The 20399-nt window shown below is 44.5% G+C and overlaps 1 protein-coding gene across 37 annotated transcripts in view; it reads right to left on the reverse strand.

The window, feature by feature from the left end:
• Positions 1–8082: 8082 nt before the first annotated feature.
• BEND7 (BEN domain containing 7) overlaps positions 8083–20399 on the reverse strand; it is an 88440-nt gene continuing 76123 nt past the window's right edge. For 5 of the 37 annotated variants that reach the window (XR_013397925.1, XR_013397927.1, XM_077945804.1 and 2 more), the window contains 2 exons: positions 16340–16390; positions 13899–14639 (listed from right to left, as the gene is read on the reverse strand). Coding sequence is in view for 32 of the 37 variants with exons in the window: in XM_077945804.1 (XP_077801930.1) it covers positions 14626–14639; positions 16340–16390 (65 nt within the window). In the remaining 5 variants the exon portion in view is untranslated. Of the gene's footprint in view, positions 8287–9828; positions 12457–13898; positions 15698–16339; positions 16394–20399 lie in introns of those variants that run through there. The other 32 variants (XM_077945796.1, XM_015146488.3, XM_077945808.1 and 29 more) reach the window with 17 other exon arrangements.

Consider the following 20399-nt stretch of genomic DNA (forward strand, 5'->3'; position numbering starts at 1 on the left):
CTCACAGGGAAAACTGAATTTTCTCCAATTAACTGAGGGAGAGAGTTCCCACCTAATTATTACTACTTCCAAGTTACTCATATCCCACTCAGGGCTCCGAGGTTGGGGCCTCGTCCTATCTTCCACATCTCCTAGGGCCGTGGTTCCCAAACTTGAGTGTGCACCAGGATCACCTGGAGGGTGTCGTGAAACACACCAGCCCCACTCCCAGAGCCTCTGAGCTCTTGGTCTGGGCTGGGGCTAGAGATACTGCATTTCTAGTACGTTTCCAGGTGACGTCGATGTTGCTGGTCTAGGGAATCCCATTTCCAGGAGCACTGTTCGACAGCCTCACCTCTTTCCTGCTCCCTCAGCCAACTGCAGCAAATGTCTCCCCACTAAAGTGGGGGCTCCCAGTGATGTTGGTGGCTTTCACCATTCTGGGGATAGTTTTCCTGCCATTTCAGTCTCCCCTAATCCTTTTGGTGGATGGATGGATGATGGAGAGGGTAGACGGTGGGGGGGATGAAGGAAAAAAAGGCACCAGAGCTTTATTAATAAATGGTAGATTGAGAGGCTGAGGCAGGAGGATCACTTGAGGTCAGGAGTTTGAGAACACCCTGGCCAATGTGGTGAAACCCCGTCTCTACTAAAAATACAAAAATTAGCCAGACGCAGTGGCAAGTGCCTGTAATTCCAGCTACTCGGGAGGCTGAGGCAGGAGAATCTCTTGAACTGGGGAGGCAGAGGTTGCAGTGAGCCAAGATCGCACCACTGCGCTCTAGCCTGGGCGATAGAGCAAGACTCTGTCTCAAAAACAACAACAACAACAACAACAACAACAAATATATATATATGAATGATATAGCCAGTACTTATTTGCATGCTGGTCACTCTGATCACAAAGCTCCCTCTTGGAATCACTCTGATAGGTTCCCTTGGAAACATTTTTTTTTCCTTTTTCTTTTTGAGCCAGTCTTGCTCTGTCGCCCATTCTGCAGTGGCTGAATGTCGGCTCACTCCAACTTCCACCTCCTGGGTTCAAGCGATTCTCCTGCCTCAGCCTCCCAAGTAGCTGGGACTACAGGCAAGCGCCATCATGTCCCAGCTAATTTTTCTGTTTTTAGTAGAGACGGGGTTTCACCATGTTGGCCAGGGTGCTCTCAATCTCTTGACCTCGTCATCCACCCATCTTGGCCTCCCAAAGTGCTGGGATTACAGGTGTGAGCCACCGTGCCCGGCCCAGAAACATTTTAAGAGAGAGCCAGCTGTCAGGTTGAAGAATGCTACTTCCCAGCCTCTTGCTGGCAGTGTGTTAGGGACATTTCCAAAGAGATGATTCAAATAACACACTTTAAACAAGGCCTGACACAGAACCAGTATGCAACACATTTTGCTAGAAGTACATCCCACAGCATAGAGATCAGCAGTACAGGCTCCAGATCAGAAGGCCTGGGGTTGGATCCTGCCTCTGCTACTTGTTAACTATGTGACTTTGGGCAAGTTACTTAAGCCCTGTGTAACTCAGTCTTCTCACCTGTGAAGTGGGGTTGGGGATAATAGTACTTCCAGGCTTATAATGGATAAAGGAATCGTTATCTGTAAAATACTTACGATAATGCCTGGTTCATAAGAAGCATTTAATTAACATGTGCTATCATTCCTGGTTCAATGCTTTTGTGCAAACTGAAGTAAAGATCACTGTAAAGGCAAATCACATGGGCTGGGCCCCCAATTATTCTGGATGCTTCTCTCCACTAATAATGCTACTTGACAGGCAAAAACAGATGCTAAAAATGTGAGTTGGAGTCATATTCCCTGGGTTCAATCCTGGCTAAAAAATCTCCTTCTTAGTTATGTTAGCTAAAAAACTCCTTCATAGTTATGTGAGCTGAAAAACTCCTTCTTAGTTATGTGAGCTAGAAGAAGGTACCTCATTTCTTTCATCTGTTAAGTGGGGACAGGAGTGGTATCTACTTTATAGGATGGTGTGATGGTTAATACTGAGTGTCAACTTGATTGGACTGAAGGATGCAAAGTATTGATCCTGGATGTGTCTGTGAGGAGGTTACCAAAGTAGATGAACATTTGAGTCAGTGGGCTGGGAAAGGCAGACCCACCCTTAATCTGGGTGGGTGCCACCTAATCAACTGCCAGCATGGCCAGGATATAAAGCAGGCAGAAAAATGTGAAAAGGCTAGACTGGCCTAGCCTTCCAGCCTACTTGTTTCTCCCGTGCTGGGTGCTTCCTGCCCTCCAACATCAGGCTCCAAGTTCTTCAGTTTTGGAACTCGGACTGTCTCTCCTTGCTCCTCAGCCAGCAGACGGCCTATTGTGGGACCTTGTGATCGTGTGAATTTATACTTAATAAACTCCTCTTTATATACCTATCTATCTATCCTATTAGTTCTGTCCCTCTGGAGAACCCTAATACAGATGGTTTCGAGGATGACCTGAGTTAAATTGCAGGAATGAAGCTTAAGAACAGTGCCCAGTGGCTGGGAGTGGTGGCTCACACCTGTAATCCCAGCACTTCGGGAGGCTGAAGTGGGTGGATCACCTGAGGTGAGGAGTTTGAAACCAGCCTGACCAACATGGAGAAAACCTGTCTCTACTAAAAATACAAAATTAGCCAGGCACAGTGGAGCATGGCTGCGATCCCAGCTACTGAGGAGGCTGAGGCAGGAGAATTGCTTGAACCCGGGAGGTGGAGGTTGCAGTGAGCCAAGATCGTGCCATTGCACTCCAGCCTGGGCAACAAGAGTGAGACTCAATAAAAAAGGAACAGTGTCCAACCTACACTGCAAGTCTGATATGTGTTTGACAGTATTCATAGGGAGGTGACACTACACATGGCTTGAGAGTTGCAAATCTGTTTCTTCAAAGCACATCACCTGCCAGGTCTGTGTAAAACTGAATAGATCAGGAAGAAGCATACGAGAGCACAGACAATCATGGCCTGAACTCATTAGGTTCTTGGACTTGCTTACAACAACCCACCCTATGTTTTATTTTTCTTAGTCTTTCTCTCCAAAGGCCTTGGCGGTATTGTTTTTTGAACTGATGTGTCAAATGCACTCACACCTCAAATGGGTTTCTTCTTGGGTTGCAACTCATGCATTTTTTATAAAGCTCTGTCTCCAGTTTCCTTTCAAACTACAGAGAGGATATCCTTTTCCTGTTAAGCTTCAGAATGATTTTTTTTCCTTCAAAGTAAAGCATTGACCTCCAGAGTTCTATAAATGGGTTTGATGTATGTATTACGGGAGTAACAAGGAGCAGGAAGCTGAAGTTTTCATTGGAGTTTATGTGATACATGAGAAACCTGTTATATTTCAAGAGATTTCAGGTTTTCATAACAGTATCCAAGCAGCAAGCATTACATATATACTGATACATATACCACTGAGTTTTTTCCTTTACCTTTCTTTCTTTTTTTTTTAGTAAATGATATACATTCATTTTAGAAAACTTAAAACATATAATTTTAAAAAATCACATGTAGTTCTACCACTGTTAACAACTTCCTTCTTTCTTCTGTACATGCTTGTAAATACTCCTCTTAAAAATGTGATCAGGCAGCCGGTCGTGGTGGCTCACGCCTGTAATCCCAGCACTTTGGGAGGCTGAGGCGGGCAGATCACGAGGTCCGGAGTTTGAGACCAGCCTGACCAATATGGTGAAACCCCGTTTCTACTAAAAATACAAAAATTAGCCAGGTGTGGTGGCGGGCGCCTGTTATCCCAGCTACTCAGGAGGCTGAGGCAGGAGAATCACTTGAACCCGGGAGGCAGAGGTTACAATGAGCTGATATCGTACCACTGCACTCCAGCCTGGGCAACAAAGCAAGACTCTGTCTCAAAAAAAAAAAAAAAAAGTGATCAGGCACTGGTTAATTAACACATTGTCTATACCTTTTTAAAGCTGTAGGCAGCTATTGGTACATAGTTTTTGGATGCTGCAATTAGTCTGTGTTTGTAGTTACAATCACAACTAACTTTATAAAAATAAGTGTTTTGAAATTAAATATGAGCAGGCAGAACATACTATTTAACAGTAGGTATATCATGAACATTCCTCTATGCCATTCAATACTCTTCTATACTAGTATATATTAAAAATAAAGTTTCGGCCGGGCGCGGTGGCTCAAGCCTGTAATCCCAGCACTTTGGGAGGCCGAGACGGGCGGATCACGAGGTCAGGAGATCGAGACCATCCTGGCTGACACAGTGAAACCCCGTCTCTACTAAAAAATACAAAAAAACTAGCCGGGCGAGGTGGCGGGCGCCTGTAGTCCCAGCTACTCGGGAGGCTGAGGCAGGAGAATGGCGTGAACCCGGGAGGCGGAGCTTGCAGTGAGCCAAGATCATGCCACTGCACTCCAGCCTGGGCGGCAGAGCGAGACTCTGTCTCAAAAAAAGAAAAAGAAAAAAAAAAAAAAGTTTCCCTTCTCAATGCAAAAGCAGCACCTACTATTTAGAGATTTTTTTTTTTTTTTTTTTGAGACTGTCTCACTCAGTCACCCAGGCTGGAGTGCAGTGTTACAATCATAGCTCACTGCAGTCTCAACCTCCTGGGCTCAAGGGATCCTTCTGTCTCAGTTTCCCAAGTTGCTGGGACTACGGGCTCACACCACCGCCAGCGATTTTTTTTAAAAAGAAATGGGTTTTTGGCCGGGTGCAGCGGCTCATGCCTATAATCCCAGCACTTTGGGAGGCTGAGGCCGGCGGATTACCTGAGGTCAACAGTTTGAGACCAGCCTGGCCAACATGGTGAAACTCCATTTCTACTAAAAATACAAAAATTAGCCAGGTGTGGTGGCACACGCCTGTAATCCCAGCTACTTGGGAGGCTGAGGCAGAAGAATTGCTTGAACCTGAGAGGCAGAGGTTGCAGTGAGCCAAGATCATGCCACTGCACTTCAGGTTGGTTGACAGAGCGAGACTATGTCTCAGAAAAAAAAAAAAAGAAAGAAAGAAAGAAAGAAATAGGAGTCTCACTATGCTGCTCAGGCTGGTCTTGAACTCCTGGCCTGAAGCAGTCCTCCTACTTTGGCCTCTCAAGGCACTGCAATTAGAGGCTTGAGCCACTGCGCTCAGCCACTCTCTCACATTTCTTAAAGCATTTTTTTTTGGGGGGGGTTTCTCCTGCTGATTTGGTTTGGCTCTGTGTCCCCACTCAAATCTCATTTTGAATTGTAATTCCCACGTGTCAAGGGAGGGACCTGATGGGAGGTGGTTGGATCATGGGGGTGGTTTCCCCCAGCTGTTCTCGTGATAGTGAGTTCTCACGAGATCTGATGGTTTTCTGTTTCCTGTCACCTTGTGAAGAAGGTGCTTGCTGCTTCTTCACCTTTTGCCATGACTGTACGTTTCCTGAGGCCTCCCCAGCCACGTGGAACTGTGAGTGAATGAAACCTCTTTCCTTTATAAATTACCCAGTCTCGGGTATTTCTTTATAGCAGTGTGAAAAATGGACAAACACACCTGCATTCAATCTTTCCAATGGCTTCGACTAATTTCGCCAGCTTCCACCTCCTCCTCATTCCTACCCCCAGAGTCACTGGGTACTTTCCAATTGAAAGTTGTCTCTTGGTCTTTGAGAGTGTTCACTTTCTTTCTTTTCTTTTCTTTTCTTTTGAGACGGAGTCTCACTCTCGCCCAGGCTGGAGTGCAATGGCGCCATCTCAGCTCACTGCAACGTCTGCCGCTCAGGTTCAAGCAATTCTTCTGCCTCAGCCTCCCGAGTAGCTGGGATTACAGGCACCTGCCACTGCGCCTGGCTAATTTTTTTTAGTTTGAGTAGAGACGGGGTTTCACTATCTTGGCCAGGCTGTCCTTGAACTCCTGATCTTGTGATCCCCCTGCCTCAGTCTCCCAAAGTGCTGGGATTACAGGAGTGAGCCACCACGCCCGGCCAGAGAGTGTTCACTTGCTAAAGTTGTATGCTATCATAATGACAGGGTCATAGTGCATGCAGGCTTCCGGCTAGCAGTCAGTGTCCAGCCAGTGTCCGGGAGTCAGTTGGACATTTAAAATAAGTCCACTGTGCCATGACTAGTGAACCGATCCCACAGGGGCAAGGCATGGGAGGAACAGGCTGTGGTTAATGTTGCCAGGCAACATTAATGGGGGCAGATAGGAAGGACAAACGCACTGGAACACCGCATGGTATGACGATAGAAACAAACACAAAATCTTAACAAAAGTCAAAGCTGCCTGTGGCTATCGGTCGGTGTTTTAGGAAGCATCAGTGAGAGGCAGGAGGGGGAGAAGGTGGTATAGTTTCACACTAGTGAAATATTTCCCAGAAGGACAGAGCACCGTTACCGTGTGTGTCACCAGAGGCGGACGGGGTTAGCCTGGGTGTTGTTAATTGAGTCACTTCTGATGTTCTCTGTCCAGTTGTTAGAAATACATCATTTTTGGAGGGTATTTAATTTGATAATACACAGAGTAAGTGTCCTCTATTTTAATGTATTCTCTTTCTCCCTGCATTGCTAGGGTATAGCAGAAAATAGTTTTTCTAACTGAACATGCAAGTGGGCCACCACTTCAGTGAAACAACCCAGGATGCTTAATTTCCCGTGTAAAATTGTTTTTCACTCCATGTTTGCGGGGAGGGTGCTTCATGTTTTGAATGTCTTAGCACCATGTTGGAGGATACGCACAAAAGGAAGTCTAGACAGCTGGTTTCCGACCACTCCTCCCTTGATCATGCTTGTATCAGCTTCACTTTTGGAAAGCATTTGAAAGGAATGATAAAGTAGCTCAGTTTCAAAGTTTAGGTTTAAAATGTCTTTCCATGTTTCAGTGAACAGTCCAAAATGGCCAAAAATAAAACAATTAAAAAGGCCATTAACTATCAGGTCTGTTTGGAATATCAATGTGTGTAAAGCATGTGGGGCACTCCAAGCTCCATTTCTAGAATGTTCTTTTTTTTTTTTTTTTTTTTTTTTGAGATGGAGTCTCACTCTGTTGTCCAGGCTGGAGTGCAGTGGCGTGATTTTGGCTCACTGCAACCTCTGCCTCCCGCGTTCAAGCAATTTTCCTGCCTCAGTGTCCTGAATAGCTGGGATTACAGGCGCCCGCCACCATGCCTGGCTAATTTTGTATTTTTAGTAGAGACAGGGTTTCACCATGTTGGTAAGGCTAGTCTTGAACTCCTGACCTTGTGATCCGCCCACCTCAGCCTCCCAAAGTGCTGGCAATTACAAGTGTGAGCCACAGTGCCCGGCCAGAATATTCTGGTTTTTTTTTTTTTTTTTTTTTTTAACTGTGATTCATTTAAACATTCTTTTTAATTTCACCGATAACAAAATAGAAATAAACAAATATGTATATACACACATATCTGTATATATTACTTTAGGGGGGATAATCAATTTCATGCGTTTGAGGTTACAAAACATAACAAGAGTTGATCTGTGTAAATTCATGTTGCTTTGAATCACTAATGTTTATTAAATTCTCATGGAGCACAATGTGCATCTCTTTGGTCGATCTATTGACACAATTTCTACAATTATGAAGAGCGGTGAAGGGGCGGTATTAGGGGAAAAGGCATGTCCACGTGATCTAAGACAATGGGCTATAGGGGAAAGGAGAGCGCTGTAAAAGGCTCCTGATCCATCCCATGATACGGCCACTGTCCAGCAGGCCTGACCTTCCCCTCAATCTTGGGTTCTGGGATAAAGGCTCTGGGTTTGGGCTGTTGGGAGAAGGGGAGTCACTTCGGGTAACTGGCAGCACTGGGAGGCCAGGACTCACTGTAGTCAGAACGACTCGGTTGCGTGTTCATGGAAACCTCAGGTCCAACTTTAACCAGTCCGCTCTTGCTGGGCAAAGAGGAGAGAGGGCATCCTGAACATGTTTTCACCAGGGCCTGAAATCTTAACAGCCTGACATCACAAGGCTTAGATTCCAGTGGAAAGATGGGTGATAAACACACACAGAAATAAGCAAGATAATTTCAGCAAGAGGCAAGCGACGTGAAGGGTCAGAGACCGTGACTTGATTGAGCCTGGCTTGGGAAAGTTGCGAATCCTTCTTGGATGATGAAGTGTAGCTGAGACCTGAGTTATGAGGAATGAATGGTGCTTGAAATCCTGGCTGGTTTGGGAGAAAGCTCCTGTTTCAGCTCTCTCTGGTAAGATTGTTCAGGAGCACAAGGTGCTGCTCCTCTCAGGGTTCCGCCATCTGTCCGTTTTCTTGTGACATTGTCTGAGGCGAGTTCTACAAGACTAGGGACTTTGGGTCACCGCTGCACTCCCACCCGGCAGAACAGTGCAGAGCCCACCACAAGTACCTGTGGAATGAATGAATGAATGAATGAATGGAGTAACTCACCTGTCTCCTCCAAATCGTCACACCTTGTGTTCCTTATCTTAGTGACACCCACCCTGGTTCCCCAGCCAGAAACCTGGTGTCAGCTTTGTCACATTCTCCCTCCTCTGGGCTGATTCTTTCTCAGGCGTGACTTTGTGGGTTCATGGGATCCCGTGTCTTCGGCCCGCCCCCTCCTGCGAATGCTCCCTGCTTCAGCCAGGCGGATCGACCTAAGACAGGACTCCCATCAAGACCTTTCCCTTCAGATGCTCCGCGGCTGCCCACGTCGTCCCAGCCCCTCGGGATGGTGCAAGCCTGGCACAGTTTAGTGCCAGGACGTGCCCCTGCCTCCCCTCTCGCCCTCTTTTCTCTTTTATCCCCAAACCGGTCGCCCTAAACACCCACAGTGTCTGCCCAGTTGGTGTTCAGTAAAATGGTGCAGCTGAACTCGGGTGCTGCTGGGAAATGAGCCAGCTGCGTCCTCAGATCCTTGGGGAGGGGGGTTTGGGGGGTGGAGGATAGGAGCGGTGACAACTGAGGCAGGTGTGCAAGCGTCTTCCAGGGGAGCCTCCTGTGGCGAAATGGGGTCCCCTGGCCATTGGGTTAGAGAGGTCTTCGGGCTGTTCTGCCAGGATACCTACAAAGCACTCATCCCTGCCAGCCCTGTAGGATCAAGGGCATCCCAGAGGCCTTGGGCCAAAAGATATGATGTGGGGGCCTGACACAAGGGACCCCAGGAAGCTGGGGGCATCAGGGCGGAGGCGAGGACTGGAGCCTGACTCCAGCTTCAGAGCAGCGTGGACGCCTGCAAGACGCAGGGGCTGGAGTCCACATGTTTTTGCAACAGCTCTCCCTGAGGCTCCCTGCCCAGGTGCGCGTGCCTTCCTAGGCAGCAGCTCCTGCCCCTACTCGCCCGCCTCTCCTCACAGCTGTCCCAGGCCCCTCTAAAAGCAGTCACCCAGAGTCAAGACTCTGAATTGAACCTCTGATGGAGCTGGATTCCAGCCCGCGGGTGAGGCCCGCTCAGAGCAGGGGGCGGAGCACGCCCGCGGGAGGTGGTGGGGGTAGGTGCCCGGCGAGGAGTGGCGCCCCCCTGTGTTCAAAGAGGGGAAACGAACGATTCTGCAGCTGCAGCCGCTCTGCATCGGAGGAGATTGATTTGTCCGTGTGATGTGTTGTTTCCATAGAAGCAGGGCTTAACCTTTTAAGTGAAGATTATAAAGCTACCTAATTCATTTAAAATTAGGCTTCAAGCATCTCAGTACTTAACGCTCAAGTGCTTCTGTGGGACTTGCTGTAGCCATTGATCTAACAGCCAGACACTGCCTTTCCAGCGTCTGAAGGCTTTCACTCTGGCAGCAATCTAGGTGATTTCTTTATTTTTTAAAATTAACTTCATCAGGAGATATAACTTCTGTGGGAGATCATCAGAGTATTAATAATACCTTTTAATTAATGAACAGCACTGACTTCTCTTCATAAACACAGGAAGACCGGCACACAGGCAAGATCAGCACGCATGCTCAATTAAAGTAATTTATTGTATTCTTCCAGATCAGACATAAAGAGCATCTTGGGAATTGATATCACAAGACAATGTTATACACCATTTTCACAACCAGGCTTGCATTGAATTCTTTTTTAAAGAACATAGTAATTTAAAAAAATCTAAATATTTACATATTAATAAAACATATATACAGAAGATTGAGATGTTATCCATAGATATGGATTTTTTTTTTTTGCTAAGAAAGCCTATAAAAAGGATTTCTGAATAAAGTCTGAACAGTAGTCACAGTAAGTAAACACAATTTTAATTTACAAAATATGATTTTACTGTTGCAGTTTTGATACGTATTTCCAATGTGTGGATCCATTCATTGCACATATCTTTGGGTTGAACAAGCCCCGCCCGTCCTCAAGTGCTGAATACTCCAAGCCGTGGCCCTCCCTTGGAAGGCAGTGCTTCCGAAGGCTCCCAGCGAATCTCTAACAGACCACATTTGGAAGTTAGCGTTTCTGCCTTTACCAGCAACATACTCATCCTAACAGAGCGAAAGGTCACTAATTAATCTTTTCCCTTCCCTTGGGTAATAGTTCGTTGTGGGAGGCACAGGACAGATTTTAAAACCCATGGTGCAAAAAACACAAGAGCCGCAGTTCGCAGTACATCAGACCACTTGATAAAACAAAGGGGCTGTTTTCAGGAAAGGGATTACTTACGGGCCAGAAGTGGAAAAAGGCTAACGAAAAGGTATGATGGAAATAATTTCTCCAGACCTTCCTTGTAGCTCCGCAAAAAAAGAAAAAGAAACCACACATATACGAGATGTAACTTGTCTAGTAGTTAGACTGACTCCACAAGCCACACTTAAAGCCAGCTTTTTGTCACAGTGCAGGGATGCCTTCTCTCATCTTTGATGACTGGCTGGTCTTTGGTGGAACAGGGATTTTTCCCAGAGCCCCCCCTCCTATCTCTAGGTTTAGTGTTTCAGTGTGATGTGACAAGAGTACCTTGGACAGGGTAGTCAGGAAATTTGGGTTCTAGGCAGGGCCCTGGCCACAGAGGGGTTAACAGGCTCTGGGCAACCGCTTACCCTCATTCATCCTCAGTTTCCTCACCGGCAGAATGAGGGGTGGGACTGAATAGCCTCTACAGTAACTTTTAGCTCTTAACATTCTGTGCTTTGCTAAATCCAGGGCTAGGGGAAGGCATTGGAACTGCTGGTGGACAGGTGTGAACCCCGAGTTTGGTCATCTGTAGTCAAAATTGGTTTCATGCCAATTTTTGGCCTTTGGATCAAGTGGCAAAGATTCAATGCAATTTGCTTTATACAATAAATGAAGTGTAGATGCAGTGTTTCTAAATAACATAGTGTTTTAAATTCACCATCTTATTAGAGAAAGAAATCTGGAGGTAAATATTTCTATAAAACAAATACCTTCATGGCAATATATCTTTTTAAAATAAATCTAGATTTTCATATATTAGTTTTATATAAAGCAGAGGGCAACTATACTAGGAACCAGATAAACGATATAATATTAAGTACATTTTTAGCCAGTTGCCACATGGTGCCAAAACCCTGTACCTCTCAGTTAAGACCATCTGTTAAAATGGCTGTTAGGTATCATGTAGATAAATGATTGATTTTCTCACCTTTTAATTAGTTATTTTGTCATTGTGTTGACGCAACTTAGGTGAAAGGTTTTTCTTTCCTAAGAACTCATAGGTCATTGGCACTTACTCAGTTACAAATGGCTATTTGGGCGGTACCGATGTCATGAATGATTTCATCTAATAGGTCAGAGCTATCCTGTCTCCCAAAACAGCTTTTTCATCTTCTAAGACGATGAAGGTCTAATTAATTTTGGCCTTCACAACTGCTCTCTCAGCACTGGAAAGAGCCATGCTCCTTTATAGTTGCATCTAAGCAGTTTACATTAAAATAAATACGTTTCACAGCTCTATATTCACACTGAGGTTTTGAATGAAAACAGGGAAGAGAGAACCACTTCTTTATAATGGACAATGAACTAACTGAATCAAATGCTGGACTTTTAAAGGGTAACAAATCAACCCTAAAAGTGATTTTAAAAATCTTATACCAGATTGGAGGCTTGGTTATCACACATTACAAAGAAAGTATATGAAACTATTCAAACCTGACAGGTAAACTTCACAGAGCACCCACACTTTGCAGGCACCTGAAATGCTACGTGGATCTTTGTGGAAATTCAAACGGAAGTTACATATGCCACTGAACAATGTCACTAAAATCAAAGTCTAGGCAGTGAAACCTGGTTCTGTATCCTCCGTGTTTTCTCTCCTGGTGTCAAATATATTACCTACAACAGAGACAAGAAAATGAAGGCGGAGAGCCACTTCTTTAAGGAAGAGTTGTACATGTTTCTGTGACATGGCTGGAGGTGGGTGTTCCGGACGAGTAAAGAATTTACTGGGGAGGTGTCTGTGTTTCACAGTTAAGTTGCTAAGTTTTTAGCCAAGGCTTTAGTTGTCCTCCATGAGCAATTGTAGAAATCTGAAATTTGTAATGATTTTTTATGAGAAAGGCCATGAATGTGTATTACCATTAGAGTATATCCACACATTGACCAGTCATAGAAAATGGCCCAAAAGATAATTTACCTGCAAAACAGAATATCATGCAGCTATTAAAAGAATGCATATGAAGATTTGCCATACAGTGGGAAAATGCTTGTTAGGTAAAAATTTAAAAAAAAAAACATAGTAGGAAACAAAATTTTACATGTTTGATCTCCACCGTATAGATAAATAAAATGGAGAACCATTTGAGAAAAATCATCTAATAATGGTTGTCTGTGGGTGGTAAAAGCAATTGAAATGTTCTTCCTTACACTTTTGTTTATTAATTTAAAAGAAAAGTATGGGCCGGGCGCGGTGGCTCAAGCCTGTAATCCCAGCACTTTGGGAGGCCGAGGCGGGTGGATCACGAGGTCAGGAGATCGAGACTATCCTGGCTAACATGGTGAAACCCCGTCTCTACTAAAAATACAAAAAACTAGCCGGGCGTGGTGGCGGGCGCCTGTAGTCTCAGCTACTTGGGAGGCTGAGGCGGGAGAATGGCGTGAACCCGGGAGGAGGAGCTTGCAGTGAGCCGAGATCACGCCACTGCACTCCAGCCTGGGAGACACAGCGAGACTCCGTCTCAAAAAAAAAAAAAAAGAAAAGAAAGTATGTAAAATGCCAATTTATGACAATTGCTAAGTCTAGATGAACATCCCCATTTCAAATTTGGAAGCTCCATTTTAAATTTTAGAAAGCACTGTTTTGATTTCACTTTCTCTATACTTTTTTTTTTTTTTAATGCAAACTGTCCCCAGCTCCTGGGTGGCTTTTCTTGAGCCCCAGGCCCTCTCCACACTTCTGCGCTGTAGCATTTATGTAATTCCTTCTGCCTCTCACACTAGTCTGAGGGCATTTTATACCAGCATCCAACACAGGGCTGATTCTTGGTAGTTGCTCAAAAAGGATTAGTGAATAGGGTTAAGGGAAAATAAAATGGATGCATTATAGAGGGTGAATCCATTTCTGTTAAAACCTGATGAATAGAAGGTTGCTTAAATGTAATGCATCCAAACAAATGTCATTTGACCTGCCTGTAACCCTACCCTAGTCACTTCTGGTTCATAGAAACACTTAAGGATTTACACCCCTTTCCCTGCCCTTGCCCCAAACACACAAGTTTGGAAGGAAGAAAAAAGACCTTAAAAAAGTAATAAAAGCATTGCTGAATCTTTAAAAAGAACTCATGGTTGCTAGCTCAGATAAATGGGATCGTGAGAGTCTGTATCAGAGCCGTTGGTCGATCCTGTGGTTTTGACCAGTGAGGCTCAAGTTCAAGGATAAAACCACATGTGCAAGAAAGGTGGAGTTCTTAAAGCGCACATGTGAGGAGGGCTGTTAGGAGCAGCACTGCATTCAAAGAAGCCAACCAGAATGGGATTTTACTCTGGAGGCAATCAAGAGACATGCTATCAAGGTGAATATCAACATTACTTAATGTTATTACTGCAAAATTTGAGCACAATCTGATACTTCTTTTCCTCTTTATTTTTATTTTTATTTTTTGAGACGGAGTCTCGCTCTGTCACCCAGGCTGGAGTGCAGTGGCGTGATCTCAGCTCACTGCAAGTTCCACCTCCCGGGTTCACGCCATTCTCCTGCCTCAACCTCCAGAGTAGCTGGGACCACAGGCTCCCGCCACCTCGCCTGGCTAATTTTTTGTATATTTTTTAGTAGAGACGGGGTTCCACCGTGTTAGTCAGGAGGGTCTCGATCTCCTGACCTCGTGATCCGCCCACCTCGGCCTTCCAAAGTGCTGGGATTACAGGCGTGAGCCACCGCGCCCGGCCTCTTTTCTAAATGATAAACGTTTTTATTTATCACGCTGCTTAGCGATTTGTATCAAATATCTATCAACAGTTTAGTGAAAAGACCTGCAGGTGTGTGATACTATTTTCTTCATTATGACCTCAGAGCCTTGGGTAAAGTTTGAGAATAGACTGGAAGGAATGAGTTTCAGCTGCAATGAACCGGGCTGACGGACGACGAACATTGTAATTGTGAAGACTGAGACAGTGAAGAGGACTCCTAAAGGGATTAGCACATCCATCATCTCTTAGGATCTTTAGGAAACATGCAGAGGAAAGCTGGCTTTGGCTTAGGTGTGAGAAAGCTATACAGTATCATGGCTGGGAGTCGAGGGACCTGGGTTCCCACCAGGCCGTCAACCAGCTGTGAGGCTGTGGGAAAGCCACTTAATGTTTCTGGGCCTCAGGCTTTTTTTCCTGTAAAATAAAAGGACTGGATAAAAAGAAGGGATTGGACTAGAGGATCTCTCAAGTTCCTTCTCATTCTCAGATTCCTTGACATTTTTTTCAGTTCCATGAGACTCTCCTAGCACCCTCTGGGCTCAGTTTTCTCACTGGAAAGGTATCTCCAACTTCAGATAGGAAAATACAAAGGCATTCCATACTCACCACTTGGAGGTGAATATAAACTTCAAGGGGAGTGGTTTTCAAATAATAAAAGCTCACTGTGTCACATGACGCAGGAGGACAGGCAGTGGAGATGCCCTGGGTGGGAGGGCACTTGGGAAGCACAGCTAGAAAGGCATGGTGCTACCCTGAAGGGCCTTTTGAAGGCTAGGTCTATTATGATTAGGATTTCATGGATCTGCTGGGACTGGCCCGGGTGATAAGAATGAGGCTGATAAGGGTGCCCTGATAGTCAGAGAATGACAAATTGGGAAGGAACAACAGAGATCACGTCTTTCAATTCTCTTAATTCACAAATGTGAAAACACAGCCAAATAAGAGAAATCCCTTTTATATAATGACTCTACATGGGAAGAACTTGATGTAGGCAGGTCTTTTTGCACTATGTAGCTCATTTCATTTATCTATCCATGGATCTGGTGCTTAGCTATTCAGTGGCAGAGAAAGCAATGTGTCACTTACACCGCTCAATTTTCCTGTTGCTCTGAAGCTCTGAAGTTCACTAGCACAGACCCATCCTACACCTGTGAACGTGGCTTTCCTTGCCATTTTGGGATACGTGCTGTCAATGAATACATGGCCTAGTCTAGTTCCTACACAGCCTAGAGACTCCACTAATGTTTGCTGAATTTAATGTACACAGACCACCCCAAATCTAGAGGAAAAAACATTCGGCTGAGCTTTTTCAGTAAGGGGGTTTTTGGGTGTGCCTGGGTTTTGTGGGCAGAGAATCTTCAGGTATCCTTTGGAGGGCAGTCAGTAGAGTCCTGTGACCAATGGAGGGGATAAATTGTTTTCCACAAGGCTCATTGATCAGACACCCGCCCCTCTGGCTCTCAGATATGAACCTATACACAGGTAGGAAGCCAGGGTCAGAAGCATTACTTGAGAGTCAAATATGAAGTTAGAATTATGTCTATGGCTCAACACAACAGTGTGCAGCAAATGCTTCCATGGAAGGGGGCCTTCAGCTGATCTGCTCCTGGCGTTAGGAACGTGCCACTCACGCCGGATGGCTGGGCTTGTTCAAATTGCTCAGTTAAAACACAGTGTTCATTGGGTGTCCACTGACTGATTGCTCAAGGCTCCAAGGCCGTTTGGAGGAGGTGGGAGAGGACAGCCTAACCATGAATTTGATCACACAAAATTAGTGGTTCCCGTTTTAAAGTGAAATCTCATTTCATGTTAAAAATAGTTTGTAATGTCCAAAGGTTTGGGGAGGCAAAATGTTGTGATACTTAGTTCTTAGGATTTGCTCTTCTGAGATGCTTATGAAAATAAGAGTATGAGAAAAATGTTTTTCTATTCAATGTGAAAAACCTCTCTGAGCACGGGGCCTTGAGCAGCTCCGATGACCAGGGCCTGGGTCCACTGCAGAAGCAGTTTGCTCAAGTGTGTGCATGTCTAATGTCAAAATCATTTTCAATGCAGATATTTTTGTGGGCTGTATTTTCCAGGGGGTGATGAAAATGTAAATGCATTTTATTTACCTGTTGGTGGTAGAGAAATGCCATCCAGTCTTTCATCACTGTCCGTGATCTCTGCTGGTTACAAATATAAAACACAAATCTCATTAGTTTCAGGGAGCACATTCATTCTACTGAAAACAGTGATGTAATCTTAAAAACTTGAGTATGCATAAGTTTTCACCATTCTTTTCCCTTTTTAGCTATCATTGGTTCATATTACAGATGTTAATATCGTTATTTGAGTATTTTTTGATGATAGTGATCTAAAACCAACTTTCCCGTATTAAAAATTTTAAAAATCTTACCAGCCTCATTCTATTGATCACTGATGATTTCTGTTTATTTTCACTTATTTACAGAGGCTTAAATATCGAACCAGCATGGGGGGTGAATTGTTGAAATAGGGTCATCAGGGGAACGTGTCAGTGAATTCCTGCTGCAGAATTGCACTTGGCATCGCCAGAACTACTCCTGGGGGGCAGCTTAGGAAATCCTGAGAATGAACCTTTCTTTGGAGATGACTGATGCAGATCCTAGAGCTGCCAATCTAACTCTGGCACCAACGTGGTCATGAAGAAGGTATAGGCGTTGCTTCAGAAGATTCTCCATTGCTACGTTTTAAAATGCAAACCTTTGCTCGTCTCTGATAAATGTATCCATCTCCTTGGGAGTTTTCCAAAGGTAGATCCTTCAGTCACAAAAAACCTTCTGTTAAATGCAAAAAAAAAGGTGCTCATGTGTCTCTTGGTAAGGGATGGGTTTGTTAGTTTCCCGTAACACGTGGGGATGGGAAAACATCACATTATGGCCCCTGGGATAGTTTTGGTGGTGCCCTCCGTGGCCCAGGGCCTGTGGTCCCCATAGGAAGGCCCCTGCTGACTGCATAATGTGTGTGGGCAGCCCTTGTGAGGCTGTTGAATGAGGTCAGCCTTGGCACCACGCTGTAACACTGAGTCGGTAGAAGCCTAAACTAGTACTACGTACTTGTTTTTATTGTTGCTTTAAACATAATCAGGGCTTAGCTATGGCTAGAAACATTGTAAGGCTCCCCCATCTCCTTCATCCTCCAGCATCTTGTCCTCAGATGAACACTCACTGGCATTAGTGAAAGACGCCTTGTCTGCTGACCTGCTAGATCCACCACAAACAGCAATCACTGAGAAGGGACGAGATATGCAAGACCAATCTAGGTTGGGGAAGACTAGCAACCACTAAAATGATGTTGTAGATGAGTATTTAATAACATAAAAATATTCAGTCAAACCATGGGATACATGGTCTGATTAAAATTCTGGAAACAGGTTTAGAGAAAAAAGACAGCACATGCTAAATGTGAACTGTGTTTCCCTCTGGATGAAAGGCTTTAGGTATTTTCAATTTTGTTCTATGGCTTTTAGAAATTATTTTACATATGAAAAATAACGAACATATGTTATGTTTATATTTAGAAGACATTATTTTCTTCTAATTGGTTTGAGTGAGTTGGAATAGACAGATGGTCTTCATGGTAGTTCTCTCATTGCCTAGGATTTTAAAAATCCTTCAATAATAATAACGATGATAATCTCCAGCATTTATTAAATGCTCACTGGGCACCTGACATGCAATGTGTCAGTGAACCCGTGGGAAACTCTACAAGGTGGGTCTGTTGTTCTGCCCATCTGAACAAACGAGGAAAGTGAGACAGAGGTTAGGAAACTCACTCCAGGTAACACAGCTAGTAAGTAACAATGCCCAGGACATGAAGCAGGTTAATGTCTGGGCTATTCATCTCTTTGCTATTAATAGTCCAAACATACCATAAGCATCATTATGAGCTAATTTCTTAAATCTTCTAGTTCTAGTTCATTTTATATTTTAGCAACTTTCTTTACATCTATAATTGCGTTTCATTTAGTTATAACAAGGTCAGTTCTGGGTATAAACTGATCTTCCTTTTGTAATTCAGCTATCCTCCCTTTGAAAAACAGGCCTATGCAATTATGTGCTTTAGTAAGAACAGAATACATATAACCAAAAAATATATAGATGATTATATATAAATCAGAACATGCTAGTTGCATGAATAGGGGCTGAGAGTCAAGGATGAAGACACTGTTGTGTTACTCAAATTTAATTATAACATCTATCTGCAACAACAAGCTCACACTCTTTCTTCCCCGGTGACAATCAAGTTGGTAAATTTGGAAAACATTGAGCAAGTCCAATAAACATTTAACAGCAGTGGCATCTTTACTCTGAGATCTAACACGATATATTGTGATTTCAGCTCTGAGAAAATCATGTAATGAAAATGATAAAAATGCACACCAGGAAAGGAATCACTGGAGTTACAGAATAAAAATTATCTCATGTGACGACAGCCCCAAATGAATTTCTATCTGGATTTGCATAATGGCCTTTCAAATCTGTGTGGGGCATTTCTTTTTTTTCTAGAGGCAGTGCAGGCTTCCTTCAGCGGTAGCCAATTAGCTTGTGGAGTCAGAGTCTCTACCTCATTCCAGGAATGGAGCCAGATATGATAAATAAGGTTGAAGTTGTGCAATCTCTATGCGACACTGTTTGTATTATCATTTAGACTGAAAATTATCAAGACAAAAAGTGTGAGAGCGGGTAATATTATTGATCCAGACCCCTCAGTTCCTACTGGCATCATGGAAGGAAATACAAGTGGCTCTAGTTTCGATTTGCTGGAGCCCCACTTCTGTGCCCTCGAGGAGAATGATGTGGAACAGGATTTGACAAAATGGGAAGACAAAACTGCATTTGGCAGGTCATTGCTGCTGTGCTATCATTTGGGTCTGCTTGTCAGGGTTGGTTTTATCTTACAGCCACTTTCTACTTCTCAGTTGCTAGTAGAACCTGCTAGGAACGCAGAAGAGAAGGGCCAAGGGAGCCAATCATAAGTATCTGGGCAGATGATCTAAGCCAGTGGTCAAAAGTTACAATGTCCGACATCAAATATTCTGATGCCTAAGGGGCAGGAACGGGCAAGTGAGTGGAGGCTCCTCGAGGAGGGGAGGGGTGGGGAGCAGGATGTGGCTTGGGCCTCATCCTGTAGAAGTGGGCAAACCTGGGGGGAAAATGGGCGTTTGTGATATGAATTATCAACAGAAATGAGGCATGGTTAGGGGATGTGTTCCCTGTCCAGTCTGCTTGTGGGAAAGAGAAGAGGGATGTGGCGGCACATCTCTACTGGCTGCGTGTCTGCTTGCTGGTGGGACAGGGGAAGGGAAGAGACACCAGAGCTCATAATAATCGGTCTCAGCATCTGACGATAGAAGGAAAAGAAGGTGTGTTTATGTCTAAAATGTGCAGCATGGGGAAGGCACCAGAACGCCATTTAAACTGTGTTTCTTAGTCACATGATCCACTGCCAGCAAGGCCTTTCTGGGTCCCTGAGAGAAGCCTTCTACAGAATTTCCCCACTTTTTTTTTTTTTTTTTTTTTTTAAAGAAACAGGGTCTCGCTCTGTCACCCAGACTGCAGTGCAGTGGCCAATCACAGCTCACTGCAGCCTCAAACTCCTGGGCTCAAGTGATCCTCCTATCTTAGCCTCCCAAGTCAGTGGGACAACAGGTGCGTGCCATCTTGCCTGGCTAATTTTTAAGGTTGGTTTGTGTGTGTGTGTGTGTGTGTGTGTGTAGCTAGGGTCTCCACAAAACATCTGGAGATGTTGCCCAGGCTGGTCTGGAACTCCTGGGCTCAAGCAATCCTCCTGCCTCAGCCTCCCAACTATTTTTAGTTTTTCTGGAACCTCCATACTGCTTTCCATAATGGCTACACTAACATATATGAAATTAAAAAATCTTATCTAGAGATGTGTGGCCTCCTAGAGATAGTTACTCTTATTTGATGGGAGAAAGCTGACTACCCAGGGATTCTTCACTAGGAAATTGGCCCCCACCGTCACCTTGGGGAAGCAGAGACTTCAATGACCAAATCTGAACAGGTGTAATTCTCCTGGTGCTCACTTTTCCTGGAGGAATAATCCCAGAATCTCCAAGCCCAGAATTTAAAACCCACACACACAACCCATGCATGCATGCGTGTGCACACACATCCCCCACTCAAAATCCCT

This window comes from Macaca mulatta, chromosome 9 (genome assembly GCF_049350105.2).
Source record: "Macaca mulatta isolate MMU2019108-1 chromosome 9, T2T-MMU8v2.0, whole genome shotgun sequence".
NCBI classification, from domain to species: Eukaryota; Metazoa; Chordata; class Mammalia; order Primates; family Cercopithecidae; genus Macaca; species Macaca mulatta.